The following is a 12,005-nucleotide window of genomic DNA, read 5'->3' on the forward strand; positions in this document are numbered from 1 at the left end:
GCCACTCAGTATGCTTCAAACAAACTATTGCTTTGATACTACAAACTGAGTATTAAAAACTGTCAGCACTCAAAGATGGCACTGAATAAACTAGATTTGTAATCTTGTTTATATTCTTTGATTAGATAAATAGTTAGTTAATTAGATAGCTAATATTTTAAACCATTATTTTACCAATTTTAGACTATTTTATTTTGGCAAAGTTCTTGTGGCTGGCTGGCTGCTTATGTTTAGACAACATTTAAGATTTGACAACTTTGGCTTCTTTTGTTAATTACAAAAATTCTCAATAAAATTTCAAATGATAGCCAGCCCTAGGAACCCAAATGCGTTCAAGGCCACTCAACATTGTAAACCAAAAAAACCCAATAAACTAATACGTTGAATACTTGATTTGTAACTAGTTTTTCACTACAGCTATTGGCACCTAATCCCTGTGTAAAATCGCCATCTTATCAAGTATTTTTTTGTCAAAATTGAATCCTAAAACCCTATTTAAAACAAAAAGGTGAAAAAGAAAAAAAGAAAAGGTGAAAAAAAGAACATTTTAACAAGTTAGTTGAAATCACCTTTTTTAGAATTTTCCAGAATCTTACGCGTTAAAACAAGATACAATAATACATTTTGCTGCACTAGAAAGAAAAATTAAACTTTATATAAGAAAATATTTGAAACAAGTTGATTTTTTATTGGAAAAAGCTTGATAAGACTTTAAAGCTGAAAACACAACATCTGACATATTATCACCTTAAAAAGGTGTCTGTTTACACATCCAGCGGACATGTTGCAACATTAGCATTTATTTAGAGTCGTGTTTGTGTCCACCAGGTGAACCTTTCTAGCTGTGTTTTGGTCTCCACCACAACAAATATCTGTGTCTTTAGATGCTTCACTATTGCTGGGGCTAAAAAGCAAAATTATTTTATTGATTATTAACTGGAAAATTATCATTTAGCACAGCTTTAAGGAGTCCATTATAGGCAAAAATGCTTTTGTTTGAATACTGTAGTTGAACCAGCCATACATGGTCTGTTAACAACATAGCACTGTGATCTGCATAACCTGTAGATGCAGCAGGAAGACTATGTAGTATGCAAAATGTATTTGTGTACATGAGGTCAGGGTGTGACGGAACAGTGTGCAGACAGGCTACTCTGTATCCTGTGACCTGGCGTTTACTGTGACCCAGTGTCTGTGTCTGCAGCCCTGCACCAACAGCACAGTGACTGGCAGAGCGATCACTAAGCCCTGTCTGTCTCCGTCGCTCTTTGGGTTAGAGCAGGCTAAGCTTTTCTTCCTCTCATTAAAAGGCATACGGGTAATCGCCTCTAAGCAGCTGGCTAACACCTAATACCAAATAACAAACATCAGTGATGATGCTGCAATCAGCGTCCGTCTGGGCTTATGAAAGAGCAGGGGGATATATTGTGGGCCTGTGCAATGCCACAACAACGTCAGGCTCTTAATTAAATTCAGTTGTACTTTATTTCATCAGTCCCTCAAAGCTTAGGCAGAATTGTAAGGCTGAAAAAGAACAAAATGAAGACTTAGGAGTGGCCTAGTCAAAGACCTGAATCCTATTGAGATGCTATGACATGACCTTAAAAAGGCAGTTCATGCTTGAAAACCCTCCAATGTGGCTGAATTACAACAATTCTGCAAAGATGAGTGGACCAAAATTCCTCCACAGCGCTGTAAAAGACTCATTGCAAGTTATCGCAAATGCTTGATTGCAGTTGTTGCTGCTAAGGGTGGCCCATGTCCATGACAACTTAATGATATCATCTGCTGATGAAGATCATGTGATATGATGGAAAGCTTCAGAAACAGTGTTTTAAATCATAAATATTGATTATTTATTTTGGTGTCTGATTTTTTTATTTTATTCTGACCAAGGTCAAAGCTACCATTGTCCAAGTATTTTCTCTGGGAATTTGGAGATTTTAGCAACCAGGGGGAGTGTATATTCTTAAAAACATACACATGGAGAGAATTTTTGTTACCATTAAAATACCCTCCATGAGTTCTTATCAAATGCGTGTCTAGTGTTCGTCTATTGAAACCTTTTTGCCTATATAGAACTGAATAGATTCAGGACTGCTAGGAATGTGTGTGTGTGTGTGTGTGTGTGGGGGGGGGGGGGTCCTTCAAGTGGTTCCTCATTAGCATTGGTATTGTGCTCCAGGAGTGAGGTGACAAAGAAAAGTGCTTTTGGTCTCAACGGTTTTGAATTGGCTTGAAATCCCCTTTGTGTTGGCTAAATCCCCCCAACTGACACCCGACACCCCCCTCCACCTCCACCATTCTCCTGCCTCTGTCCGTGTATGGCCATCCACTAAGGCCACCAACCCCTCACCCTGCAATGTTATTAACGTTTAGGCTTCATAATACCTTGCTATACTGAGAAAAAAGGCAGAAATCATATACAAACTGCGGTAAATGGTGATTTTTTAAAAATAAAATATTGTTTAACAAGAGATTGTATCATATAATGCTCTTTATGTACTGACCTTTCTTAGTCTACAGTATAGCCTCATTTCCACTGCCATGGTACGGCTTGGCTCGACTCGACTCAGGTACTTTTCTTGATTTTGTTTTCCACTGCAGATAGTGTAGGCGGGATTCTGAGTTGATCGTCATAGTGACACCCAGTGAAACGGCCACAACATCATATTCAACGCAACACAAACACAGGAACAATGAAGGGATGGTGTTCTTGATTCTTGGTATGTGGCTGTTTGTCACAGCAAGGAGACAAACTTTGTTTCTGGAAAGGCTGAAGGCAGCAAGACAAAAGACTGCTGAAAAAAACAGAAGAGTTTGGGAAATCCTCAATCAGAGCGTAGACAACGATGTCCCGTGTCGCACAAGTGACAATTCTCTCTGACCAATCAGTGGTCTGCAGTGTTTTAAATCCACCTTTTAGTATCGGCTCGCTTGGAACGTCGACTGAGGTGATACCAAAAAAAGTACCAGGTACTATTCACAACTTTTGCCAATGGAAAACCAAAAATGGTTCCAAGCGAGTTGAGCCGTGCCATACCATGCAGCGGAAATGAGGCATATGTGGTCACTGTGGGCCAAAGACAACTTTGATAACACATGCTCACATAATACAGTATGTGTGAAATAAGGCGTGACCCCATTCTTTACACAGTAGTGAATAATTTACTGTATATCAGTCACAGAAGGAATATTAGCTATAAGAGAGCAGTCTCCCATCACTTACAAATACATCTGTACACTGTAATCTCTTGTATACTCTTGATAACCAATTGATGCTTCTCAATTACTCCATAGGTTTGTATGGTAACTGGTATGGCCCCTAATGACATCCTCTCTACAGTATAGAGATACAAATCTTTTTTTTTTTATAAATATGGAACCGCTTTTGGAATAATTTTTGCCCTGAAAACACAGCCAGTAACATCAGGCTTGACGGGATAGGTTTAGAAGGCAGTACGATTAAATTATATATTGTTGTGACTTCTAATTGTATGTGGCAGTACATACTGTATATTTCATGCCAATAAAACGTCGTATAGCTGTCTGAATGAAGAGCAAACAGTGAAACAGACAAGGAGTGAGAGACAAAGAGAGACTGAAAACAAAGAAGTGGGCGTGCCAGTACCGCCCATCCATTGGCCACTCAGCTAATCAGCTCGCGGATATGCAAATGACCTCGCAGCACCGCAACGTCTCTGCCCAGGCGGTGACGTCACTCTCACATCTCTCTGTCTGGCTCTGCAAGGACTCACACAGAAGCAACAGAAGACCTGGGGGAAGTCAGCCGGGGAGGGGCGCTTTGTGAGAAAGGAATATTACTCTCTACACCGCTGGCTCTGGAATAAACACGCTTTTTCTTCGCCGTCTTACCGTGCATCAGCATAGCCCGGGTCCGCTCGGACCGGGACATCCAGTTTCTATCGGGAAATAAAGAGGGTGCGTGTTTTTGTAGCTCCTTGCACTATTTTTCTTTCCCCCCTCAGCCGCACTGATTTATTTGCAGCAGTTGTCTTTGAAAACTGGGTCCGGTGCATCTCCCCTCCTCCTCCCCTCTCCTTTCTTTCTCCCCCGATCACTCCTTTACCCTCCTTCCTTTTGCCTTTTATTCGATCCCACAACGCTGCAAAGTCGCAAAGATGCCCAGCTCTCTCTTCGCTGACTGCAGCGTCCAGGGAGATGCACTCGACGACCAGAGAGCCCTGCAGATCGCTCTGGATCAGCTCTCCCTGCTCGGCTTGGACAACGATGAGAACCCTCTGTACGACAACAACCAGGAGCCCCGGAAAAAGAGCGTCAACATGACCGAATGCGTCCCGGTTCCCAGCTCCGAGCATGTGGCCGAGATTGTGGGCAGACAGGGTGTGTGTTTCAGTGTTTCTAGACAGTTTAAGTGGATATTTGTCATGTTATGCAGCTCAGCAGTACAGGGACGGCGATGTACCAGACATTTTAGGTATAAGCACGTCCCGAGCTGTTATCCTATGTGGGAGGAACAGAATACCAATACACACTCGAATACGGCATGCATTATCTGCAACAGTCTTGCTTGTCTGCACAAGCACTTAAACCACTTTTAATGTCTTGTCTAAATATGTAGGCACCACGCGTGAATGCGGCATCTCTATAATCCACCAGACAGTAGCATAATCAGTTCAATAAAACGTTGTTACTGTCTCACCAGTTAGTCACACATTGTTCCTCTATAAATGCAGTGTTGGCCGGCAGCGATCAGCATAAACCAGTTCAAGAAGTTGACATATAAGTGAAATAACTGCCTATTGGGATGATTCTGTCGATGCTAAATTGAAGAGTGCCTCGAACTAACTATGATACAATAAAAAGTCAGATTTGTTGGTATATATACTTTTGTAGGCAAGTAAAGACACGTTTAAATTATAACAATTTTGAATGGAGTTTAGTTTTGAAGAAAAAGTACACATACCAGGGCTAGGTGAACACCCTGCATCTAAATGAACCTTAACATTTGGAAGAAGTGCAGCAATGACGCTGACATGACATGTTTATTTTGATTATTATCTTTTAAATTAGGACTTGTAGGCTAGGTCACAGAACTATGAATTCCGTCAGGGAAAACTGGCTCTCAGATGTGTGTCTTTCTTTGAAAATAAACGGCTTGCAAATCGATTTATTTTATGGTTATGTTGATGAGCAGTACAGGATCAAATTAGGACAACAGTCACGATCTTACCTTGCCACAGGCAGCAGACGCCCACAGCTGCATAGACCTTGCAAACACAGTCTTCCAGTTGTAGAGCTGCAGGGCGGTACTGGTGCTTGGTTACATATGCGGAATCGTTTCCCCTCCCTGCAATACTGCTGCTGTTCATAGAAAAACAAAGGAACTTTAAGGAACCACTAACTACCTCCCCCACTTTAAAATGAATATAGCAGGACTTTTTTTGAAGAAGGCTAGATCTATTCACATCAGATACCCCCTCCACCACCCACCCCTCTTTGTCAGGTTATATCAGGTTATAAATAGGGAATTAAATAATGTGGATTAACCCTGGCATCTGGGATTATTTTAAGGCAGCGAGCCTCATAAAAGAGACCCTATCCTCATCTAACCTACATCAGTTTGATACAAACTCATTATGAATTTATGTCAAAGATTTAAATTGGCTGTTTAGACTAAGTTCAGGTGGGTTTACCCTCCTCTACATCCCTGGTTACATCACCCTGTCCCACTCAGCTGGCTTTGCTCTGCTAATTATGTCATTCTTCTAAAGCTGTTTTCTCAGCTGGTCCCATTTTGATCATAAATAGATGTGTGTATCTGCTTGAGGGTGTTGGAATGCAACTTTATGCAGCAGTGCCAGGCTATGAATTGATTAAGTAGCTTTCCCCCTCTTTCCATAATGCTATTAGTATAAAATCAGGATTTTTCCATAATGCTATTATTATAAAATAAGAATCAAGAGTTTAACAGCAGCTGTTGTAGATGTTGACTATATTGTAGTAAATGAACAGGGATCGTTACTGATCCAGAAGTGAGTTTTCTTTTGTGGGTTATTTCTGTCCTGCTGTATGTTCATGGTGGTGCAGCATGTGGTTTGAATTTGTTCTTCTCCAAAAGGGTGGTTTCACCCGATTTCTGAGGCCACTGGCCTTTTGAAAGACAATAATAAACATCCAGCAGCTGTTTTGAATGGTCCATAAGTGATGGTTTAACACATGACATATTTTGAGTTGTTATTTTCAATCTGCCCTCACTTTTTCCTTTTGCTTCTATGCCAAAGGTTGCAAGATCAAAGCACTGCGAGCGAAGACCAACACCTATATAAAGACCCCAGTTCGAGGTGAGGAGCCTGTTTTTGTGGTGACAGGCAGGAGGGAGGATGTGGCTATGGCCAGGAGGGAAATCATCTCTGCTGCCGAGCACTTCTCCATGATCCGAGCCTCCAGAAACAAAAACACCAGCCTGAACGGGAGCGGCACCCCAGTGCTTGGACCACCTAACCTGCCCGGACAGACCACCATCCAGGTTCGGGTGCCTTACCGTGTTGTGGGGCTGGTTGTGGGCCCCAAGGGTGCCACCATCAAGCGCATTCAGCAGCAGACCCACACCTACATTGTTACACCCAGCCGAGACAAGGAGCCAGTGTTCGAGGTGACGGGGATGCCGGAGAATGTGGACCGAGCACGTGAAGAGATCGAAGCCCACATTGCCATGAGGACAGGAGGCCTTATTGAACTCCAGGATGAAAATGACTTCCATGCAAATGGGACTGATGTGGGTTTTGATCTGCACGGGCACGCCACCCTATGGTCCAAGCCCAGTGCCGGGATGACCTCCACCTCAGTACGTAAACCCTTCTCCAACTACCGCAATGACTCGTCCTCCTCCCTGGGCAGTGCCTCCACAGACTCCTACTTTGGTAACAACAGCATGGCTGACTACAGCCCTCCCAGCCCCGCACTCAGCTACACCACCACTAACAACAATGGCAACAACAATAACAACAACATCAATGTCAACACCAGTAGCAACGGGGTTGTTTATGGACGTGAGGTGATTTCGCCTGACTGCGCTGATCTGACTTTTGACTCCTCATCAGGGTTTGATCCCACATCTGCCCCACCAGGCCTCTTATGGTCCCAGTACAACAGTCGCATGACCCCCTCCTCCACCGGTGGCAACTCCCCCACCTCCACCTCAGCCATGTTCCCCAACAACACCTCCACTAATGCCAATGTGATAGTGGTGAGTCAGAGAAAGGTTAACAGTTGTACCCCACATCCCCGACTGTCGCCTCCCCTCCACAGCCACACTGGAGGCCACAGTGAGCACCCGTTAGCCCGGAGGGTGCGCAGTGACCCAGACGGAGGCCCGCTCAGTTTCCCTGGTTACTCCAGCACTATCGCCTCCCTGCCAGGCCCTCACCTCCCTGGTGTTCCATGCGACTCCTCCGCCTCGTCGTCCTCCTCCTCTTCTTCTTCCTCCACCTCCTCCGGCACCAGTCGAAAAGGCAGCCGCGACTGTTCGGTGTGCTTCGAGAGTGAGGTCATCGCGGCCCTGGTCCCTTGTGGGCACAACCTCTTCTGTATGGAATGTGCCAATCGTATCTGTGAGAGGAGTGAGCCCAAATGCCCTGTCTGCCACACCGGCGTCACTCAGGCTATACGTATTTTTTCATAAGACGTGTAACTCTTTGACTGTCTCGCCAGTGAGACTGTCTACAATAGCAACAACTGAGTCTTCATACTGCTTTAATGGGATCACCCAATCATCAGTTTGGAAAGTGTACATAGATATACATATGTGTGTAAGAGGCTGCAGTATCCAGAAGAAGGGACAGACACCCTTTTTGGGATCCGTCGTAGTTGTTTATAATATAGTATAGATTGGGGAAATATTTTCAACATCTAAGTGCATGTTTTAAATATTACAGCATAGTAATCAATAGTTCTAGTAAATTGTACCCTATATTTATGAAGTGAAGAGACACAGTGGGGTTTGGACGAAGATATACAGTGGTGTTCAAAAGCGTTTGCCCCCTTCCTGATTTCTTGTTTTTTTTGCATGTTTGTCACACTTTAATGTTTCAGATCATCAAACAAATTTAAATATTAGTCAAAGATAACACAAGTAAACACAAAATGCAGTTTTTAAATGAAGGTTGTTATTATTAAGGGAAAACAAAATCCAAACCTACATAGCCCTGTGTGAAATATTGATTGCCCCCTTAACCTAATAACTGGTTGGGCCACCCTTAGCAGCAACAAATGCAATCAAGCATTTGCGATAACTTGCAATGAGTCTTTTACAGTGCTGTGGAGGAATTTTGGCCCACTCATCTTTGCAGAATTGTTGTAATTCAGCCACATTGGAGGGTTTTCAAGCATGAACTGCCTTTTTAAGGTCATGTCATAGCATACAATAGGATTCAGGTCAGGACTTTGACCAGGCCACTCCTAAGTCTTCATTTTGTTCTTTTTCAGCCATTCAGAGACCCCCAACAACATCCAAAGAACTACAGGCATCACATGCCTCAGTTAAGGTCAGTGTTCATGACTCCACCATAAGAAAGAGACTAGGCAAAAATGGCCTGCATGGCAGAGTTCCAAGACAAAAACCACTGCTGAGCAAAAAGAACATTAAGGCTTGTCTCATCTTTGCCAGAAAAAACCTTGATGATCCCCAAGACTTTTGGGAAAATACTCTGTGGACTGATGAGACAAGTTGAACTTTTTGGAAGGTGTGTGTCCCATTACATCTGGCGTAAAAGTAACACCCGCATTTCAGAAAAAGAACATCATACCAACAGTGAAATATGGTGGTGTTAGTGTGATGGTCTGGGGCTGTTTTGCTGTTTTTGTCTTCAGGACCTGGAAGACTTGCTGTAATAAATGGAACCATGAATTCGGCTGTCTACCAAAAACTCCGGCCATCTGTTCGTGACCTCAAGCAGAAGTGAACTTGGGTTCTGCAGCAGGACAATGATCCAAAACACACCAGCATGTCCACCTCTGAATGGCTGAAGAAGAACAAAATGAAGACTCTGGAGTGGCCTAGTCAAAGTCCTGACCTGAATCCTATTGAGATTCTATGACATGACCTTAAAAAGGCAGTCCATGCTCGAAAACCCTCCAATGTGGCTGAATTACAACAATTCTGCAAAGATGAGTGGGCCAAAATTCCTCCACCGCACTGTAAAGGACTCATTACAAGTTATCGCAAAGCTTGATTGCAGTTGTTGCTGCTAAGGGTGGCCCAACCAGTTATTAGGTTTAGGGGGCAATCACTATTTCACACAGGGCCATGTAGGTTTGGATTTTGTTTTCCCTTAATAATAACAACCTATATTTAAAAACTGCATTTTGTGTTTACTTGTGTTATCTTTGACTAATATTTAAATTTGTTTGATGATCTGAAACATTAAAGTGTGGCAAACATGCAAAAAAATAAGAATTCAGGAAGGGGGCAAACACTTTTTCACACCACTGTATGGGTCAAACTGTAGACTGTTGGGCTGAGCCTTCCAGTTTTGCCGATCGAATGTAGTAAGAGGGGAGGCCATTGCTGGGAAACACGGAGGGCTTCCAGCCAAACAGGACTATTGACTTACAAAGATACTGCAGCTTGAGGTCAGAAACCACATGGAGAGCAACAACATATCCTACATATATATGTACAGAATCAATTTCCATAAGTTGAAAGTTTTAAATGACATTAATACAGATTGAAGTATTTTATTCTTTTTGACTTGAAAGATTATATTTCTTATTGCAAAGATGTTTACAGATATTTTAATTTAAGTTCAGTTAACTTTTTGTAGCTGGGTTGAAATATTGTTTATTTTTTAGTATGGCCTTATGGCATTGATCACTGAATTATTTTAATATCACACAACTGTGGGAAGAAATCCAAGTCCACAAAATGTGTACTGCAGTTAACAGTATTCTGTTGGGATGGAGTTTTTATAGGTTCAGCAAAAAGTGTCTTTTTAAATCTGCTTCACCCAGCATATTTTTTATTCAGTAATATAAAACATATTTTATTCTATATTATGAAACATTGAAATGTACAAAACTTAGTAAGTTGAACACAAAGAAACCGTTAATGCTTTATAAAATTTGTATGAATTAGATTCCAGTGGGAATTACAGGCTTCTGTTGCACCACTATAGTTTTAGTATTTCTATTTTAATACATTTGTTTACCACTCGTTTATGTATATGTAGGATGACGTTACTTGAGCGTAAATGTACTTTATTGCAAAGTTTAAGAACAAAGTATATTTTATTTTATGATAAAGGGCCTTTAACCTCATGGTCAGATACTAATATTATATTTGCTGAGACAAGATTTGAAAATGTATCAAGAGTTTTATTTTTCTGACAGTTAAAGTTATACATGATAAAAAGTAAAACTTAAGTAATGGTGCTACTTCATGTTTTTTTAAGTATTTCTATATGAGTCCAATAAAAATGGTACATTCACGAGGTGTCTGCTTCTCATGTTCTTCCTAAGCGGTTGTGTTTTGTTCTGCTGGTGTTCAGAGCAGACAGAGGTGAGCAGGGAGGTTGTTGAGGATTGTTAAAGTGTAATAGTTTTCTGAACATTTGACCCCTCTCTGCTTCCTGTTGGAAGCTTGGAGGCAGCAATATTATCACAGTGGCCTAATTATTGAGTGTAGGTTGTGGCGGTCAGACAGAGGGGGACTTGGCCTGCCTTATCACTAATTAGAAGTGCTTTGTGAGCCTATTCTTATATAGTCTGGTACAGCGACCATAATCTGGTTCTTCTGGGTAGTAATGGACCAATGTTATGTCATTCATTGTTAACTTGTAACGCGGGCTGGTTATCCACTCACATTTTGCAAAACAATCGAATCGCGTCTGAAATTATTGAAAACTCATATAAAGTTGTAACAATTAATCAATTAATGGATTAGTTTATTACCAGAAAATAAATCACCAGCAATTTGATAATCAACTAAGTTTTTAATTAATTTATGAGAAAAATACTATTCTCAAATGTGATGATGTGCTGCTTTTCAAAGTAAATATAATTTTGGCAAGGCTGGACTATCAACCAGGCAAAGTAGGCAAAGGTCCCAAGTTTTCTGTGTGCCAATGTCTTTGTGGTCATTTGATTAATTACACATTGGTTTGGTAATATGCACAACTTAACAACACAATTAAAAAAATGGTAATGGTATTTTTTTCCCCATTAATTGATTAATCACTTGGTCTATAAAATGTCAGAAAAGTGTGAAAAATGTCAAAAATTTGTAAAGAACAAGGTGAGGTCATCAAATTGCTTGTTTTGTCTGAACAGCCCAACAAGTCCAAGATCTAAAATATTCTGTTTATAATCATATAAGATAGAGAAAAGCAGCAAATCCTCACAATTTAGATGTTGGACCTAGGGAAAGTTTGGCATTTTTGGTTGAATATGACTATCAAAACAGTTGCAGATTATTTTTCTGTTGATGGACTATGCAATTAATGGAATAATTGCTTCAGTTGAGTAGAAATACTAGTTGGTTTCTGTGACTGTTTCTGCTGTTTGTCATGTGGTCCTATTGGAAACACTGACTTTTAAATCAATTTATTTATATAGCGCCAATGTATAACAGATGTTATAGCATTACAGCAGGTCTATAGAGACCCAACAATTTCCACCATGAGCAAGCACATCGCGACAGTGGCAACGGAAAACTTTCCTTTAAGAAGCAAAAACATCAAGCAGAACCAGATTCAGGGTGGGCGGCCATCTGCCGCTGCCGGTTGAGTTTAGAGAGAGAGCGACAGCAGGAGGTAAGATAGCATGTAGTAGCACAATGAAAATTCCACATAGAATTTTAAAATAATAATAATGTAATGGTAATGGTATATTTGTTATACTATACTGCACTCCTTGTCCTTATTCTGAATTTTTATCTGAATTCTCAGAGTTTTTATAAACTTTAGTCCTTAAAACAAAGTAATTCTTGTAGGTGATTTCAATATTCATATGGACGTTGATAATGA

At 41.2% G+C, this 12,005-nt stretch overlaps 1 protein-coding gene across 1 annotated transcript; it reads left to right on the plus strand.

Moving 5' to 3' along the window:
* Positions 1-3,724: 3,724 nt before the first annotated feature.
* Positions 3,725-7,887, plus strand: mex3b (mex-3 RNA binding family member B). The gene is made up of 2 exons (XM_044188984.1): positions 3,725-4,365; positions 6,267-7,887. The coding sequence occupies exons 1-2, from the start codon at positions 4,143-4,145 to the stop codon at positions 7,664-7,666; spliced, it is 1,623 nt and encodes a 540-aa protein (XP_044044919.1). The 5' UTR covers positions 3,725-4,142; the 3' UTR covers positions 7,667-7,887.
* The last annotated feature ends 4,118 nt before the right edge of the window (positions 7,888-12,005 follow it).

The sequence above is a fragment of the Siniperca chuatsi genome, linkage group LG1 (assembly GCF_020085105.1).
Source record: "Siniperca chuatsi isolate FFG_IHB_CAS linkage group LG1, ASM2008510v1, whole genome shotgun sequence".
Taxonomy (NCBI): domain Eukaryota; kingdom Metazoa; phylum Chordata; class Actinopteri; order Centrarchiformes; family Sinipercidae; genus Siniperca; species Siniperca chuatsi.

What these genes read in the sequence shown, in the direction of transcription:
- mex3b (XM_044188984.1), top strand. Translation starts at nt 4,143, where the DNA reads ATGCCCAGCTCTCTCTTCGCTGACTGCAGCGTCCAGGGAGATGCACTC. An exon ending in CGAGATTGTGGGCAGACAGG is followed by an intron (nt 4,366 to 6,266) that starts GTGTGTGTTTCA and finishes TCTATGCCAAAG; the next exon opens with GTTGCAAGATCAAAGCACTG.